The sequence below is a fragment of the Chrysemys picta genome, chromosome 16 (assembly GCF_011386835.1).
Source record: "Chrysemys picta bellii isolate R12L10 chromosome 16, ASM1138683v2, whole genome shotgun sequence".
Taxonomy (NCBI): domain Eukaryota; kingdom Metazoa; phylum Chordata; order Testudines; family Emydidae; genus Chrysemys; species Chrysemys picta.
Genome location: NC_088806.1, coordinates 26,846,646 through 26,866,843, shown reverse-complemented (window position 1 = coordinate 26,866,843; position 20,198 = coordinate 26,846,646). Strand labels below are relative to the sequence as shown.

The 20,198-nt window shown below is 43.0% G+C and overlaps 1 protein-coding gene across 5 annotated transcripts in view; it reads right to left on the bottom strand.

Moving 5' to 3' along the window:
- SIK2 (salt inducible kinase 2) overlaps positions 1-15,113 on the bottom strand; it is a 106,083-nt gene extending 90,970 nt beyond the window's left edge. Inside the window, exons 1-2 of one of the 5 annotated variants that reach the window (XM_065570360.1) lie at positions 14,848-15,113; positions 4,357-4,473 (exon numbers count right to left, since the gene is read on the bottom strand). In XM_065570360.1, the coding sequence (XP_065426432.1) occupies positions 4,357-4,473; positions 14,848-14,997 (267 nt within the window). In that variant the 5' untranslated portion in view covers positions 14,998-15,113. Of the gene's footprint in view, positions 1-4,356; positions 4,474-14,322; positions 14,527-14,847 lie in introns of those variants that run through there. The other 4 variants (XM_005291414.5, XM_065570358.1, XM_042851863.2 and 1 more) reach the window with 4 other exon arrangements.
- Positions 15,114-20,198: the final 5,085 nt, after the last annotated feature.

Here is a 20,198-nt window from a genome sequence, read left to right as displayed (position 1 = left end):
AGGGTGGTGTGTGTGTTCATATAGAAAAAATTTAAAAGGAGGAAATTGAAGGGAATTAACTAATTTACGAGAGAAAATTCTGCTAAAAGGAAGGGAGCGGGCATCACTTGTTTTGTCTCGCTGCAATGGGCAGTAAGAAGAACTGAGGCTCTCAAGAATATAACATGTAGGTGTAGAAATATTATATTCTTGAGAGCCAAAGGACCAAATATACTAAACGACGACCTGTAAGAAAGATGTTCCCCCTCCCATTCATTCCTACCATAATGTGTTATCTTTAGACCCTATTTGGGAGATCCAGATTTCAAATTCAGCCTCTAGCTGGTAGGTATCTGAAAAGGTTCCCCACTCCCATCCCAGAGCTTCCTCTAGCTTTTGGGCTGCTGTGGAGAGGATGGGTGGTGTAGAATTTCTCTACTACTCTACTTCTGCCTTGGCCTCCACTTTTGAGTTCACCTCCCTTGTCAATAGTTCCAGTACTGCCCCTGCTCAGGGCAGAGAACATCTGGATGCCAATTAGACAAGCTGGCATTATAAGTCCCTAATCATTTCAGACAGATTTTGATTCAGCATCAATGGGAAGTGTGTGTGGCATGCCTCATAAAATCAGAAGGACTAACTGTTGAATGCCTTGAAATTCTTTACACAATATATTGGGTTCTGATGCCAGTCTCAGTCTGCAGCAGGCCTGATACACAACACCGTCCAGACATCAGAAAAGACTCAACAACATCTCTACACTTCAGACTTCAAGAAAGAAGTGTGTGCAATGAAGAACAAACCAAGAAACGTCTGAAACTGAACTCCCTCTACCTCATCTCTTTGTGCCAAAGTCTGTTAAATTATCAAGACACAATAAGACAAGGAAAGGGCAGTTTCACCTTTAACTCTGAACCTACCCAGCTGTACTGCAAACCCCCATACATCAACTGAAACTAGTCAGCAGATACAAAGATTCTGTCCAGAATTACACAAATAGGTTTACAGACAACTTCTATAAGTGGATCTGCAGCATCATGGTCTACTGTGTGTATACAGATTTATTCATGACTTAGGAAAAATAAAGATCCAAATCATGATTTGCCCTGCACCTTGTGGACTTGCTTACACCCACCCAGACAGGAAAGGCAGCATTTTGCCCCGATGTAAATGACCATACAACAATGAACTGGGACCTGGATTTTTAGGGGAACTGGACAGTTCAAAGGATTGGGTTTAAGAATCTTCCACTTGCAGGTGGTTGGTTTTAATTGAAAGTTACCACTTACACTGGTCTACAGTTTTTGAGAAGTCGTCTGCTTCAGAGATAAAATGTGCTATTTATTATGTATTTTGATGTGCTGAATTCAAATATGACAATTAAAACAACTGATTGGCTACTGTTTCTAAGATATTTAAGTTTTTACATTCTATGTCTATGTATATTGTGTAGATGATAGAGTTTTAATCATAAATTGTAAACCTGGGTCTTTTTATGTGTTTATGGTTGCTTTACATGATAATATTTCACCTGTCCTGTTTATGTAACACTTTAAAAATCAGCAAAAGGGTTATATAAATAAAATTTATTATGAAACGAAAGGCAAAAAACTATTATGTACATAGTTTAGTCCTATTCAGTGTCTACGTGGCGCTTCTTGGCTTGTCTCTTGTATTCATTAAATGGAGCATCTCTTGCAAGCATTGATGGGCTCCATTTGCCCTGATAGCGTTTCTCCATTGTTGCAATGTCCTGGTGAAATCGCTCGCTGTGCTCGTCGCTCACTGCTCCGCAGTTCAGTGGAAAAAAATCTAGATGAGAGTGCAAAAAATGTATCTTTAGTGACATGTTGCAACCAAGACTTTTGTATGCCTTGAGGAGGTTTTCCACCAACAACCTGTAGTTGTCTGCCTTGTTGTTTCCGAGAAAATTTATTGCCGCTAACTGGAAGGCTTTCCATGCCGTCTTTTCCTTGCCACGCAGTGCATGGTCAAATGCATCATCTCGAAGAAGTTCACGAATCTGAGGACCAACAAAGACACCTTCCTTTATCTTAGCTTCACTTAACCTTGGAAATTTTCCACGGAGGTACTTGAAAGCTGCTTGTGTTTTGTCAATGGCCTTGACAAAGTGCTTCATCAGACCCAGCTTGATGTGTAAGGGTGGTAACAAAATCTTCCTTGATTCAACAAGTGGTGGATGCTGAACACTTTTCCTCCCCGGCTCCAATGACTGTCAGAGTGGCCAATCTCTCTTGAAGTAGTGGAAATCTCTTGCACGACTATCCCATTCGCAGAGAAAACAGCAGTACTTTGTGTATCCAGTCTGCAGACCAAGCAAGAGAGCAACAACCTTCAAATCGCCATAAAGCTGCGATTGATGTTGGTCATAGTTTATGCACCTCAAAAGTTGTTTCATGTTGTCATAGGTTTCCTTCATATGGACTGCATGACCAACTGGAATTGATAGCAAAACATTGCCATTATGCAGTAAAACAGCTTAAGACTCGTCTTCGATGAATCAATGAACAGTCTCCACTCATCTGGATCGTGAACGATGTTGAGGCTGCCATCACACCATCGATGTTGTTGCAGGCTACAAGATCACCTTCCATGAAGAAGAATATGACAAGATCCTTTTAACAATCACGGAACATGGAAACCCTAACATCACCTACCAGGAGATTCCACTGCTGTAGTCTGGAACCCAACAGCTCTGTCTTACTCTTGGGTAGTTCCAAATCCCTGACAAGGTCATTCAGTTCACCTTGTGTTATGAGGTGTGGTTCAGAGGAGGAGGATGGGAGAAAATGTGGGTCCTGTGACATTGATGGTTCAGGACCAGAAGTTTCATCCTCTTCCTCATCTGACTCAAGTGAGAATGACTCTGGTGCATCAGGAACCGGCAGTCCTTCTCCGTGGGGTACTGGACGTATAGCTGATGGAATGTTTGGATAATGCACAGTCCACTTTTTCTTCTTTGACACACCATTCCCAACTGGAGGCACCATGCAGAAGTAACAATTGCTGGTATGATCTGTTGGCTCTCTCCAAATCATTGGCACTGCAAAAGGCATAGATTTCCTTTTCCTGTTCAACCACTGGCGAAGATTTGTTGCACAAGTGTTGCAGCATATGTGTGGGGCCCACCTCTTGTCCTGATCTCCAGTTTTGCAGCCAATATAAAGGTGATAGGCTTTCTTAACCATAGTGGTTATACTGTGCTTTTGTGATGCAAAAGTCACTTCACCACAAACATAGCAGAAGTTATCTGCACTGTTCACACAAGTACGAGGCATCTCTGCTCAGTTTGGCTAAACAGAAATGTGTCCCTTTGCAAAATCAAACACTGACAAATAAGAGAGCACGACACTATGATTTCTAGAGCGGATATAGGGCAATTTGTTCAGCAGAGTGATGTAAGCTTCATTGTGATTGCATCATCCATGACTTCCAGGAATAACATGATGCAATTCATATCATGTATGACGCAATACCAGCTTCAGATTGCATCATTCATTGTTTTGCCTAAAAAGCAAGTACTGTCCAAACCCAGTCATAGATTTATTCATAGATCCAGTCAAAGATGTATTTTAGTCATTTCTGGTTTAAATTGAGATCCCTTCCCTTTATAACTCACTTATCCTCCGCCACTCCCAAGTCAAGGGTCGTATATACTGACCCAATAGCATATCTTGAAAACTAGAGCCAATCAACAATTTTAAGCATCATTTTCGTTCTCAGTGACCCAGAATTGGTAAAGTTTGACTACATTTATTTCAGAAGCATTTTGGCTGTAGAGCAGTGTTATTGGCAGGTTGGTAACTTCCCTGAAAGGAGACTGGAGGGTTCAGTCCAGATCCCAGTGGACAAGTCTTTACAAGATTACCAACAAGGGTGCCAAACGTTATGGCAGTGGGTTGTCTCAACAGAAAAAAAAACAAGAAAAACCAATGGCCACTCTCACTCTCAGTTTAGGCACATAGGCAAAGTAATGTGAAGGAAACTTGCACAGCTGCTGCTCAGACTGTACCTGCTACGTGAATAAATAGGAGGTTCAGTCTCCAGGTATCTCTAGCATCTCTCACCAGCACTAAATCACCCCGTTTTTTTAAAAATTAGATCTCAGACACCTCTGGAGTCACTCTGTATGAGGCAGACATGAATGCTAACCACAGAATGAATTAGGCCAATATGCTGCTGTGCACGCACAAAGACTAAAAACACACCCAAAACAACTCAACCACATAAAAGCCGAATGTATACTATGAACCAGCAGCCCATAAAATGTCACTGATGTAGAGGACTAGACATCCATAAACATTTTACACAAGAACACGTGGGGGGAGGGGAGAAGCAAGAGGATTGTAACTGTACCTGGTAGAGTTTTATTATGTGCGGGTGGTCGAGCATTTTCATTATCTGCACTTCTCGATAGATCTTTTCCAGGTTCACTGCATCCAGCTGAGATTTGTCAATTATTTTTATTGCCACCTGTAGCCCAAAGAACAAAAATGTTTTTTCTTTAAATCAATTTTCCAGTCTTGTCTACCCCTGCTTGTTAACAGGACACCAAATTCCTAGGACTCTGGATCATTTTTTTAATTTCAAAAATAGACTTGCTATATCTTAGAATTTGATAATTCACTTATAAAAAATAAGGCACATAAGAGGATATGCTGCTGAGCCAGGAACTCAGCTGCTGACCGAAATCCTTTTAGCATTGTCAACAGGTGCAGGCAATACCAGCAGGGGCTTAGACAGAGGAGAAGAGCCCTCAAGTGCCTCTTAATTTGTGCATGTGAGCAAGTGGACTGAAGTAATAAATGGAGAAACTGCAGTCTGACGCCTGGGAACATGAAGCAATATTGAGGGAGGAAACAGCTTGCTGAGACTTCTTGCAGCAGCCCCATGTCACTATCTGGGACAATGCAATGAGAAATTCTCAAACTAAAACTAGTCAGTATTTTTTTCCCATTTGCAAAATACACTAATAAAACCTTCAATTACAGCTTGCTTTTCTACCCCAGAGCCCAATCCTGCAGATACTTATGCACATGCTCAATTCCATGCACGTAAATTGTTCCAGGCAGCCAGGATTTCACCCACAAATTTTAAATAAAGTTTTGAACTCAAGTTCTTGACTCACCACATGCAATCAAAACATACTTAACTAATGCAATTTGGATTGTTAAGGATTTTTATTTCAATGTGATTAATGTTCTAGATATAAGGATTTCTGTAATTAAGCTGTTGAGAAAGTGTAAAATCTCTGCAGGGAAACTCATGTCAGTTACACAGAGGAAACAGAGTCCATGTTATTTAGAAGCTAGTTTGGGGTCCTACTGACCTCATTCCCAGTCAATACTGGAGAATTGAGTTACACAGAACTATACTTAAGGGATTCCCAATTTCACCAAAAAAGGAAACAAAATGTTAGGCGCCATAAAGAATGCAAGAGAAAATACTGAGAATATTAAACAGAGCAAATTCCTTTTTTTGGTGTGAACATACATGGTGTAGGAATAAACAAGGATGTAAACAAGAATTCAGTCTGTTAAAAAAAATTAAGACTCCCCCTCCCCAATTTGTTTACTGCCAATAAAACTGATTTGTGAACAAGTTTATGCAGGCATAATTTCATCAACCTATAAAACAAGTTTTCTAGAAAATTATAATAACCAAAACCAGACACTAAAAATAGAAACAAAAATTCTTACATACACCTTAGGAAATATTTGCTTTAAAAAGTTATTCCTTACATGTCAAATTTCCCCACTTTCTCTCATTTACTTTACAGTAGCTCACCGAAAAAGCAATATCAAGCAAACACTGAAACTGGCCTATTATATTTTCTTAATTTAACAGGGCAGGTGTGCTCTGGGTGGAGCCCTGTTTCAAGCACCACTCAGCTTCCTCCCTCAATAAAAAGAATGGAAACCACTACTTCTCACATAAAGTTACCCAACATTTCTAGGGTGATCCCTACCCCAAACTGATACTTCACTTTATCCAGATCCTGTCAGAGTAACGGATCACCTATTTTAGGTAAACCAGGAGGATTTATATTCCAGTTTATTAGAGAAGTACAATCCAAGTGTACTCACTCACATGATAAGCCTAATTCAAGAAACCAACCACCTTCTCTCAGATGTTTGTATGATCAATTTTTAATTTTCCCATTACTTACATTAATAGCCTAATCTCTCCAAACCTCCCCTGTACATGGTATCTTACACAGCATCAGTCTTGCCTCTTATTTCATTTATCCACACTAACCCCTTGCTCTAACTCTGTTCCTTAGTAGATGCACAGATTGCAGAAGCTTTATCCATAGAGGAATTCCTGAGCACTTTCCATTTCCTCTCTGTTCTTTCCTTTCATTATTCTAGCCCATTTAGTTTTGCCTTACACTTGAACCACTGCACACTTTTACCTTGTTCTCTCCCTCTATCCCTTTATAAGGCTCCCTTTAATCATAACTAAAATAACTTTCTCTTATTGCTTGCCTGTATCTTCTGTGTGACAAGACTAACGTACAGAGGCTGACAGGAGCGAAGTTGTGTAGGGATTCAAAGAGGAGAGCGCTTATGTCTGATATAAAAAGGTGAGGGAAAGCCAGTAAAGGGTGCTGTAGTGGAGCAAAAGCAGAATGATGGAGCACACTAAGCCCAGGTCTACACTAGCGGCGGGGGGTGTGTGTGTGTGTATACCTAAGATACGCAACTTCAGCTACATGAATAGTGTTGCTAAAGTCGGCGTATCTTAGGTCGACTTACCTGGCCATGAGGATGGTGGCGAGTCGACCGCTGCCGCTCTCCCATCGACTCCGCTTCTGCCTCTCGCGAGCTGGAGTTCCGGAGTCGACGGGGAGCGCAATTGGGGATCGATTTTATCATGTCTACACTAGACGCAATAAATCGACCCCCGATAGATCGATCACTACCCGCTGATCCGGCAGGTAGTGAAGACCTGCCCTTAGTATCCGTGGCAGCGTTCTGGACAACCTGAAGTAAGGAAGCAGCAAAACTCTGCCTTCCTAGGCTCTTCCTTCATCTTTTTCAGTTCATCCAAAATGCTTCACTCTCTTTAATATACATTTTTGTATTTTGGATTTCCATCCCTCCCCTCCCCCAGGAAAAAAAAATCTAGTATTTATATGGCTTGCAATTACAAGTTCCTGCAGTGAAGCGTGTAAATTCCTTGAATTGAAAAAGTGAATTTAAAGTATACAAGCTCTGGTGGTTTTTCCAACAGAGTTTGGCATTTCCACAATTTGCTCCTGTATTTGAATACAGAATCTCTACAGAGATTATAAAACACTGAAGGAACATAAATATTTCAATGAAGAATGTTTCTGCTTTCAAGTCTGTCTATAAACATTTCCTATGTTGACAACTTTCTCCATGTATGTTAGGCAGTTACTAGCTCCCAATGTTAGCAAAAGCGCAAGCCCAAAACAAAATTTTTAAAAGATACAATTCAGCTGAGTTGTCTTGCAAACCATAAAAGACCTAACTCCTCAGTCAGACCTAGCGAAAGAAAGAACAGATGAGTTGTGAGAGGGTAAAAAGGGTCTTCGTTTACCTGTAATCTCACTGACAGTTAATCTATGCCAGATGCTTCTTTTATTTCAAGAGTAAATGTATAATTATATTTTTACCATATTGTTGACTGAAGTTATTTAAAAAATTATTTAAAATTGAAAAGACATTTTTCACATTTACTTAGCAAATTCCCTTCTGGTATGTGAACCAACTAAAAAACAAAAATAATCTCTGATCTGGGACCAACCATGCGGCGTTTCATCCCCAAAGGAGAATCTTCAGAAAACTGAGCATGTAAAAAGTGAGTTGTAGAATTGAGTCCTGCTGTAACATTTATTATAGTTTAATGTTAAATTAATGTGCTTTCTTTGTGGCTTTCTGCCACTTCCTCCTTTTCCAAATGTTCCCCATTGAGGGACATGCTACAGATGTTTAAAAATTTCCGAACAATACAACCTGTCTACATTTAGAAGATGGTGAAAAGACTGAAAATAATTCCTTCATTTGAAGGTCAGGAAGCCATACAGCTCCAAGAAATTCAGTCCTCAAGTCAAACATTTCAGTGCAAATCCCAAGAAAATCTGTTCTAATGGCTTCCAAATAACATTTGTCTTCTCATACTAAAAATCAGTCTCTCAGATTCTCAAGAAAAATGCATTTGCATTAGAGATCAGTATGCCACACAATCTCATTAAAGAAAGTCTATTGTACTAGAGTTCTACATTTCCCACACTATCAAATAGCTGTTTATTGCAAAAATTCTATCACTATCACTTAACATTTTTGCTCTAAGAACCCTGCACTTACAGCTATGTAACTTGCAAATACCTGTGTCACATTTAGTTTTCATGTAGCGTATTCAGGTACAGTAGTGTGTCAAAGAACCTGACAAGCCAACACTTCCTGTGAAGTCTGAAAACGTGTTTATAAAAGCCTTATCACGTTAAGAGCAAGAATGTTCTTTTAATGTCATCAAGCCTTGAACTCACATAAGTGAACTTGTTTTCATATCTCCATATTTAATCACAAATGACATGATCCAAACAAGTTCTAAAAAATTCAGTTTTGGTCACTTAAAATGTAATACTTGGTAGCCTTACAACTTTCCTTGGTTAGATCTACATTTACAAAAGCCCTAACTGTGTTTAAAAATGCAATTACGTTCTTTACAATTAGACTAATGGGCAAGTTATTCAGCTGTATTAGGTGAACTCTGGTATAAAGCTGAATGGACAGTCCACAGAACAAACAGACCCCGAATTAGCATCCAAACCCTCCTCCTTCTGTGATTTAGTTATTATTACTAACAAAAAAAGATGAACTTCACTTTTAGTTTTCTTCTTACCACTGGTTGTCCCTAGGGATTCCCTTCAGGACCTCCTCTGCTCTAATGCTCTCTCTTTCCAAAGAATCTCTTAGTATCTTCTTTTTCATTCTAGATGGAGTTAAAAAGCTGCCCCCACAAAATGAGTTAAGCAAACTTCAGCAGCTTTATACAGTGTTCTATCACCTGCTGTGAGGGCAGGTCAACAGATGAACCCTGCCAAGCTGTTAAAAATCCATAAACACAATCTTGCTTCAGTCAAATGTTTAAAAATCAAGATTTTCAGTATACAGATCGCTCAACATGACAGTTGCCACACTGCCTCTTTGATCTAAAATGTAATTATACGAGTGTAAATGTTTTTTTATTTAGCTACATGCTAGTTCATTTTTTTGAATTTCTGAAATAATCCCACATGTGGTACTCTTGCTGACCACGAGTAGCTGTGTATCGGCAACACAAAAAGCGTTTATATCAAATAATGTAGACCAATAAATATTAAAGGCTTCTTATTTCTAGTTCATCCAGAGACTTTATAAAAACACTCATGATAATGAACTGAATAAAATGTAGTGTGTACTCTCTTGCTATAGTTAAGCACTAGCAGTTTTTCTGAAACAAAGATGCAGTAAGAGGTGGCGCTAATTACAGAAATATTTTGTTGTCTCTTCTCAAATACAGGTTGAGGTTTTATATTAGGATTGACATTGTAACATATGTGTAAATATTTTCTTAATCTGAAACAGAGTATTACAGACATTTGGCTTCTCTGTTTCAAATGTTTAAAGGTAGATTAGATACCTCAGCCTTTTTTAATCCTGAATTTTTTTGCCCTTTGTTGGATCTGAAGGTTTAGAGAAAAATCACTAAGAAATACTATGCAACTATACAAATGTGAGGTTGCACTTAGCACTGACCTCTTTTTCACTAGCAATCTTAACAGTGTCTTGATTAAAACAAAACATGGGTCAAATCCTATTTAGTTCAAATTGGAGATGCTGCTTCTGACTGCAGCAAAGATTTTAATTTTACATTTTTGCACTAAAACTGTTGAACTATGAAATCTCTCTCAGTGAAACTGAATATACAGCTCACTAGCAATCACTAATATTTTCCAGAAATGTCATAACATAGCACTAATCTTTCCAGTATACTGCATAAAGGTTTACCTGGTACATGACTGAATTCTCATTTCTCTAGCATGGTCAACCTCTATCTATGGCAACACATGCCACCACCCACAGGACACACCAAATTAAGGACAATTATGCAAGTCACATGATTCTAGCATACTCCTACAGTTAGGTTGCAAATCACTGTGTATTTGCACACCTCTCCCCACTACCACACACAACTTTCATGATTAAGAGTAATAAATGCTTTAAATCAGCTTAAAAGTGACCTGAAAAGGTGTTAAAAAAAATGGTCTACACCTCCCTTACCCTCCCCCCCCCACCATTGCTTTTAAGATGCATAAAAGCCTAAAGCCTATTTGAAATCTTGCTTCAAAATATCAGGAATAGTAAGTCTTTCCTTCCTTGTTTTTGCTAGAGGACTAGAGAATTGGAGTGGGAGCCTTCTCTGCCTTCAACTGAAAGGGCAGGGAACTGAAACTGCCAGGCATCTAAATTTAAACAGATATCAAATTAAAAAAAGTTAGTCTGACTAATAATCCTTACTTTCAATTTTTCAAGATGAATTTAATTTCTATTTAGTTTTGATGCTACCCTTATAGTCCTCCAGAAAAAGAAGACCTAAACTTCTAATGTAAGGGAAATGCTGAATATCTTTCAGACCTATAAGACACACAGCAAAAAAGGCACAAATCCAGATTTTCTCTTTTGCAGCTGCCATTTAGGTTGCACAGGTCAAGCTAAAACCTTAGGCCCTGTCTAGGTTAGAGAAATTTGCACGAGTGCAGTTACCCTGATGCAAGCTCCCTATGTAGACTCACTGTAATAGTGTAAAACAGGGCTTACTCTGGTCTGGAATACACAGTGCTGGTGCAAGCCCCACGGAAGCAATGGAGTGCTTCTACATCATGGGTTTGCCCCAACATAGCTACATCAATATTAGCTTCCCTTAAATCCGTGTGCGCTAAACCAATTTGTGGGTCACAACAAGGGGGGAGGGCTGTTGTGTTTTAAACTAGTGCACTTATGATTATGTATCATGCATACACACATTTGATCAGCCAACCGTTCATCTAGTTCAATATTCTGCCTCCTAGAGAAGCCACTTTGGAGAAAAATACAACCATATGTAATGGACAATTAGGCAATAACATGCCTATAGGAGAAGGTTTTCCAAGTTCAAGTAGTTGGTGGCTGACATATGTCCTGAACCATGAGGACTGGTTAATAAAAAGTGTTTATGATAGTTCATGGAGTGACAGCTTACATCAATATGCAGATGACTAACCATTTGAGTTTTAAGTTTAATGCCCTATATCTTCTAGGAAAGAGTCCCACAGGTTGGTTATGTATTTGAGTATTTCCTTTATCTGCAAGTGTATTACTTTTATAATTCCAGAGGGTGTCCCTCTTATATTAGGAGATAGTAAGCAGCAGATTCAGCCTGATGTTCTTTACCATTCATGTTTATACCTCATGTCACTACTTACCTCCTAAAACTAAGCAGTCCTAATCTTTCTGAGCTTCCCTTATGATTCTTCCAATGCTTCTAATTATTTTTGTTGCCGTCTCCTATTTTTCCTGTCCTCCAGACCATAACTTCTTCTCCTGTATCCATATTCATGAACATAAACCTAATTCTCTGATCACAGGATATTTCTGTGATACAACAAACATGTACTGTGTGCAAGAACCTATCAAAAATGCAGCTGTCTCCTCTGAAGCATCTAGTACTGACTGATCTTAAAGGCAGGTTATAGGACTACATCAACCATGGTTGAGAATACATTGCAATTCCTACATTTCTATTAACTTTCACATTTCTTCACTTGAGTGCTCAAATGCAACATTAAGGTTACAGTTATAGGAGTTCACGCTCAATTTAGAACTAGTTTGCCATACTCCACCTTCTGGGCTATGTACACATTCTTCTTATATACACATTCTGTTTCAGGTCGGATTTCACCTTTAAATATATTAGATTAATTTCATGACAAGTAACTTTAAGGTCTGCATCATTTCAATGCAATTCTACTAGGTAACTAAGCAGAGTTGGTGGAACTCACACTGGTCTGACTTTCAATCATTACAGGAATGGTACTTGGTCAGAATGCAAGTTCTCTTTACCATTAGTGAAAGTTAATAGGGCCCCTCTCCCTTGCAACCCAGCTAGCTGCTCCTACTGACTGACCCAACAATGAAGTTCTACCTATGTTTATAAATTTCTTGTTGTGGCAATAAGTCATATGCAAACCAAGCAAATAAATAAAAGAGTGCACAAGGTTTAACCACAAAACTTTGGAAAGGGAAAACCTGCTACAAAAATTATGGGAAAAATATGATATAGGTTTCATTTTAGCTTAATTTTAAAATATACCATGTGAAACAACTGTCAGTCATAATAAGTTCACCCTGCCATTCACATTCCTGGAATTACTTCCATCTTGGCCGTAGTAATTCACAATGTGAACTATAAAAACAACTTCCAGACCAAGCACAGCATACAAGACCCTAACCAAGAAGAAAACCTATTCAATCAAATTTAAACTTATTTATATTGACATTTAGTAAAGTTTTTAGAATGTACTTCTATTAATTTCAGCCATTTTTTAAGCTGACAACTTGTACCAAACACAGTATTGTCAAGCTGTTTAAACGCAATGTGTAGATTATTTTAAATTTTCACAAAACTCAACAGATCTAATTTTTTAATTACAATGAAAAAGTTAAGATTGCCACTGCAATGCCATTGAGACATGGTGCCTGAAGACCAATAAGCAAACAGCTTTACCTGCTGCCTGGTGAGTGAAACATTAACACTATACTTGAACACTACCTAAAATTCTAATGTCCAAACTTGGGTATTTAGTAGTAGCAAGGAAAGGGTTTAAAAATTATTTGACGAAGTTCCTTAATGTGCAATTTGAGAAGTGAGCCCATAACTTGATCAAATTTCCTTTAATACTTTGGATTTTCATAGAATCACAGAAATGTAGGGCTGGAAGAGACCTCAAGAGGTCAACAACATTGTACACACAACTTTGAAGAGTGACCACTACTATGTGCCCTGCAACAATGATAAATGTAAAATTGTAGTTGAAGTTAACAATTATAATTTTGCCTCCTTCCTATTGATACCTGTACCACTTAAGATCATTATAAGTGAAAGATGACAGTTTTCAATTTCTTTACTTTGTGCATTTTGTTCAATCAGTTTCCTTGCCTGTATGGATCATTCACATCGCACCACAGAAAAAGGTGTTTTTTTTTAAATAGGAAATATGATCATATTATAAAAATTGGCAAGAAACTTAAATACAGCTATAGTATCAGAGGGGTAGCCGTGTTAGTCTGGATCCGTAAAAAGCAACAGAGAGTCCAGTGGCATCTTTAAGACTAACAGTTGTATTGGAGCATAAGTTTTCGTGGGTGAATGCCCACTTCGTCGGATGCATGCATGCGTCCGACGAAGTGGGCATTCACCCACAAAAGCTTATGCTCCAATATATCTGTTAGTCTTAAAGATGCTACTGGACTCTCTGTTGCTCGTTAAATACAGTTATAGTAACTGAAAGTACTTGTTTTAAAAGTTATTAAGCGATGATGTCCAAAGGTGCTGCTTCCATCAGATATTTAATATTTTAAAAATATGCCTAACTACATTTTTACCCAAGCAGACTATAGTAGTTTAATTATGGATGATGCACAACATAATTATGGTTTTCTGAGAATGGTATTTAATTGATAACTTGGGTAACTTGCATTTCTGAAAAGATGACTGTTTTTAATTTAGTACCCAGACAAGCTGATTCAGGGACATGAGATAGGAGGGAATCATTCTTCTTTAAACTAAAGCACCAAAGCTGGCTCCACACCTGGAGATATTGAATAGATAGCAAACCTGACAGCAGAACACAGAACAATTTAGCCTTTAGGGTTCAACCCTGCAGTGCTTAATTTGTGCCAGGGCTTGCTAGGGCAGAGTCCCAGCACCTCTAGGGTTGGCAGTTCATAGCCCCGGCAACTCAGGGCTTGCCACATCAGGTATGAAAGTTTAAAAAAATGGCTTGAGCCAGGGCACCTGATTGTTGGAGCCCCAGCCCCTCGCTCATTACAAACGAAGCACTGCAAACCTGTTCTGCGTTTGGTAATGACCAAGTTCTCCGTGTCTCCTGGCCGTTTCTCACGAAGGGACTATCCTAACAGCAGCCCCACGGCCAGTGTCGGCATTGTTCTCGGCGCGGCTACAGCCCCCGAACCCGGAGGCGAGCTCTGCGGCTCCGCCACACTTTCACCAGCACAAGTTGGCCCCGTAAAAAAAAAACAAATATTTCCTCACCTACACCTTGTCTTGTTGGCAAGTGCATGGCCGAGCCTTATCCCCCGCCCCGCGGGGCTCCCCTCCGGCTTGGCCCCGGGACACCCCCGCGGGGAAGCTCGCACCGCTGGCGGGAGGTCCCAGGGCCGGCCGGCCGGCTCGCTCCTTCCCCACCGCGCTCGGCTGCTTGGCGGAGCCCCCCGCCGCGCTCAGCCGGACCCCGCGGGCGGAGCGGCAGGGGCCGGAGGCCGGCTCCATCCCTGGCCCCGCTGCAGGGACAAAGGCGGCTGCGGGCCGGCGGTGCCTGTGCGAACGGCAGTCGGGGGGGGGGGGCACACCGGGAGCCCCCCCACCGGCGCACCCGCAGGGGGGGGGCAGCGCTCCCGGGGGTCGGAACCAGCCGCCCGCGGGGCTGGGGGGCGGTACCAGGCCCTCGGGCCGGTAGCAGTGGCGGGGGAGGGGAAGGGTCTGGCCCGGCCCCGCCTCCTCACGAGCCGGTCCCCGGGGGGCGAGGGAGGCCCGGTCTCCCCCCTCCGGCCGCCTCACCTCGCTGCGCGTGATCCGGTGCCGCCCCAGCTTCACCACGGCGAAGTTGCCCTTCCCCAGCGTGCCCTCGATGTCGTAGAACCCGACGCGGACGGGCCCGGGCCCGCGGGGCAGCAGCGGGGGGGGCTGCCGGGGCTCGGCCATTACCATGCTGGGCTCGGGGGGCGGCGGCGGCAGCGGCGGCTCGGTCCGTCTGGGGCCGTGCGGCGCCCTGCAGCCGCGCCGCCCCGCCCCCCCGCGCGTCACCGCGCGCGTCAGCGAAGGAGGAGTCTCGCCATGGCAACCGTAGCCACCGCCACCGGATGAGCAACGGCCTCCTGGAGCTGTTCCCTGCGGGGCTCCCCTCCCAGCCGTCCCCGGCAGAGCGCCTACTCCCCGCCGACCTGGGGCTGGGAGAGACCGGGGGGAGGCCGATCCATTGTGGCCGTGGGGGGAGATGTCCGGGCGTGGGGGGAGGGCTACCGACCTGCACGGCTCGGCCCCCCTCGAAGCTGGGGAGAGCCTCCCCCACACAGCTTGGTTCTCCCCGGGCTGGGGGCCAGGAGAGCCCCGCCCCCCCAAGTCCTGGTTAGCCCTGAGTCTGTGCCTGGCCTGTCGCCACCCCCACTGCTGCTGTGCCCCCCTCTGCACAGCACGCCCCCGGGCTCGCAGTGCCCCGCCCCCAGCACTCCCCACTGCACAGCACTACCCTGGGCTCCCAGTGCGCCCCCCCCCCCCCACTGCACAGCACTCCCCTGGGCTCCCAGTGCGCCCCCCCCCACTGCACAGTACGCCCCTGGTCTCGCACTGCACAACACGCCTCTGGGCTCCCCGTGCCCGCCCCCGCCACTGCACAGCTTGCCCGTGGGCTCCCAAGCCCAGCTCACCCCAGCCCCCTTAGCCTTCCCTCCATGCCGGTTGCCAATCTCTGACCCTGTAAGGCCACACCGGCTCCTGTCGCTGCCCTGGTCCCGGTACCCCCTTCCTCAGGGACACAGAACCAGTTGGGCACCCAGTCCTGCCCTGCTGCTGGAATGCAGCTGCCAGGGATTCCCACCCTCCAACAGACCACAGGTCCTGTAAGCGCCCTGGGCCTCTGAAACACACCTTGGCCAGTGCTCAAACCCACCCAGGATTCCCCCTGGAGAGGCCCCCCCTCGCTCCAGGCTGATGGGGCCAGGAGCTCTGAGGGCTGAGACAGCCCCTGGCAGCAGCAGGGATGTCCAGCATTGCCTCCGCTGCCAGGTGCCTCACCATGCAGAGACACTCTCTTAATTATTTGTAGTGGGATAGCACGCATGGGCTCCCCTGCACTAGGTACTGTACAAACCTGTAACAGATATCATCCCTGCCCCACAGCGTGTCCATGAGCCCACTGTGCTCCATGTCACACTGGTCCTTTCCCCACTGCATCAGTAGTGGCACTTTTGCTGATGTATTTACTAGGTGTACTGTTACTGGGAAGGGTCCACCAGAAATCATTAATTAGCAGAAAAGTGAAGTCTCTCCCTCTACTTCTCGAGCCCCAAACCTCCAGCTTGACCCTGTACTTGCTCTGTCAGCACAACTGCCTTGAAGGATGGGGAGCCTCCACACTGATTCAATTCACCCCTTCACTAAGGACAACTGGGAAACAGGTGCTCACCGTCCAGGCTATTTACTGAAGCAAATAACCTCCTTGCCACTGAGAGCAGCATTTCAGATGGGCTAGGCTCACCTCTATAGGGGAGTGCCTGCAATACTTACACTCCCCTCCTTGTCAGCTAAAAGCATGAAGCTCTTGCCATGGTCAGTGTTTCCAATGGGGCATGTAGGCCCAACATGAGGGACCTTGTAGGCTGGATCAGAGGCATTGGTTGCTGATGAATGCTGAATTTATCACCCCAAAGAGATGGTTTAAATCAGGAGTTCTCAACCTTTTTCTGAGGCCCCCCCCCCCCCCAAACTATGCTATAAAACCTCCATAGTCCACGTGTGCCACAACCACTGTTTTTCTGCATATAAAATCCAGGGCCCGCTTTAGGGGGTAGCAAGCAGGGTAATTGCCCAGGGCCCCACACCTTGCCCTTTCCTACTTCATTCAGTCCTACCTAGCTTCAATCTCTCTTTGCCTGACCTGTCACTCCCCTCTCCCACTCAACCCCACCACCTCTTTCTGGTCATCCAATCCCTTTCTTAAAACTGTAGGAGTCTAGAACACCTGATAGCAGAGGGGCTCCTTGGCCTATGAAAGTATATGCTGCTGCTACTACTTCTAGTTGACGGGAGGTGTGGCCTTCTACAGTCTGCCACTGAGGGGAGCATTGCTGGGATTCTAGACACCACTAAGCACATTGGGAGGCGAGCAATTTAAGGCCTGACAATGCCTGGCCCTAAAAGAGGATTGCATGTATTTTCTACTTACATTAGTCAGAATTCCAACCTCTGAGATAGCTAATGTATACAAAAGCATGCTAATAATAGTTCTACTTGGGTATAATATGCTGTCACCCAGACCTTTTACTCTTTGAGTTTAGCTTTTCATTATCTTTTTTGCACTATTATGACACTTGAATTCATCTATTCAATTAATGTTGTTATGCTGCAAAAACCCAGTAAATTAGAGATTAAAATAATCTAACTTGAGGTTCATGTGAAATATTGCCTAATAGTTGCTCTAAATCAGGGAATTTGCCTTGGAACATTTTATATATTTTTGGTAGCAAAAGCATCGATCTGCCTTTTTCCTACTTTTATCGATGCTAACCCTTACCGTATATGTCTGAAACAAATTATTCAGCAAGTTAGACTTTATGTTTACAACAGAAAGCTTCATTTGCATAGCCCTTCTTGTACACCACACGGTAACATCAATATTGGTTCAAATGTACAGGCTAAAATAAAACTTCAAAATAATGTTCATGGAAAAACTGCAACCAAGAGAACAGCCTTTCTGTAGATGGTTTTGCTACCCATGATTCACTTCTTGTTGTGCTTCAAACAAGGTGATCCAAATACTTTACACAAACACTTTTACAGTGACCTGTGCGATCTCAAATAAAATACTCAGGAACTATTCAAAGGCCATTTCAGCAACTGTCCAAAAGTATCAAATGTGGAGCACATGTGCCCTCTAGTGGACTACTGTCCTATGTATATTATAAATAGGGCCCTACCAAATTCAAAGTCCATTTTGGTCAATTTAATTATTTCAGCTATTTAAATCTGAAATGTCATGGTGTTATAATTGTAGGGCTCTGACCCAAAAAGTACTTGGGGGGAGGGGGTCACAAGGTTATTGTAGAGGGGATTGTGATATTGCTACCCTTACTTCTGCGCTGCTGCTGGCGGGGCACTGCCTTTAGAGCTGGGCACCCAGCCAACACTCTCTGGCTGCCCAGCTCCGAAGTCAGTGCAGAAGTAAAGGCTGCAATACTGCGACCTCCCTAAAATAACCTTGTAACCCCCCTGCGACTCCCTTTTGGGTCAGGACCCCCAATTTGAGAAACACTGGTCTCCCTGTGATATCTGTATAGTATAGGGTAAACACACAAAAAAGACGAGATTTCACAGGGGAAGGCCAGATTTCACGGTCCGTGATGTGTTTTTCATGGCCATGAATTTGGTAGGACACTAATTATAACACCTAGGGTGATCTATTAAATTTAAAGTGTCAAAAGAGATCTGACAGTTGTCTGTGCAAAAAGATAAAATTAGGTGCAGGAGAAGTCTGTCCAAAGAGATAATGCACTTGGTAGGCTCAGTAGTCCACTAATCCCACACTCTCATTTAATAGCTATTAACAGATTCAAGCAAGACAATGAAGAAACTAAAAGCACCTACCTGTGAAGATAAAGTCAGAAGACAGGCACCTCTCCTGTGCTTTGCAGAGCCAGTTGAATCCCTATCTGAGGCAGGGCAGAACAAGAATGTCTTAGGGACCGTCAGACTGCATCCTGTAAAAGGTGAAAGCTCCATTGCTGTGGTCTTAGCAGGGCAACATTAGAACTGTTCTATCCCCATATTTCAGGTCTTGACACTGGTGCTCCAATGAAATCTTCACCTTCATTACTGAACTCCTCTCCTAGAAATCAGATTATGGATGTTTCAAGGACTGATGGGCAGTCTGGGCTAGGCTCCCCTAACTGATCATCATACTAGAGCATTCACTTACTAGGTCACATGCGAGTGTTTCCGGGAAAGCTCTGGTGAGTACAGTAGTGCACTATATAGTCACAGCAGTGCTCTAGAGAGAAAAGTTAGTTCATTGCCACCAGTTTTTGTTGCTCCAGCAGAAGCAATGCAGAACCATTTGGGAATTCTAAGGTCTGCCCTCACAGCCTGAAGAAACCAAGTTATTTGTGGTCTCAAATCTGCCAAAAGTTGCAATAGCTTATGGTACAGTGAGTCACAGTGGTGAAATAACAGCAAGCTGAAATATTGTTAATATTTAAAGTGGAAGATTAGACATGGACCTGCAGTTCCTTTGTTCTAATCCTAGTTCACCCAATGAGTTGTATAACCTTGGGCAAGTTATATAACCCCTGTCCATCTTCCCAATGTGCAAGTTGAGGACAAGGCACAGTGCCCAGGCAGTGAGGATATATGGATGGTTAAGTGCTAAATTATCTATAGCCAAACTTGCTGGAGAATTGGGATAAAAAGCATTGGAACTGTATTTCTAAATTGTTAGGAAGTAATATTGATAGGTATACACTTGAGGGAGAAAGTTCTGTGTGGGGCATTATTCCTAGCAAGAAGACAACCTATGTGCCCTCTCCAAACTATAAGAAAGTACCTGGACTCCTGCCTCTACCTCAAGCCAAAGAGGAACAGAACTGGACAACTGGGTTAGAGGTGCCCACGTGTCTGATGTTTTGACAGTTGAGATGACACACCCTTTTCTTAACTGAATCACACTTTCACGCAACTGAAAATGGTGACAGTGAAGAACAAAATAGACGTATTTTTGCAATTAAACATGATTACAAAAAAAAGACCAATGCAGTTTTGGGCTGTTTACAGGGAAAGACCCTGTCACAGGACAGGAAACTAATCATCCTCCACCAGGCCCTGACGCAACCATGTCTGAATCCTGGCATCATTGTATACTCTTGTAGGCACCGCATTACCAGAGAGCATGTCTTCAAAAAAAGAAAGAACTAAATATGTATAACTTGACTAAGGGGAAGGACATAGCCCTACAATTAAAGGATGGAAATAACAATGGGGAGGCATTTTTAGTGTGGCACAGCAGTGTATGTGTAGGAGTGATGGGATGAAAGTAAAAGATTCTCCCCCCACCCCCAATATTCAGCCTTATCAGAGCAATGTATTAGGCTATGGAACAGTCTCCTCCCAAAAGCAATGGAAGTGCAATTTCATGATGCTTA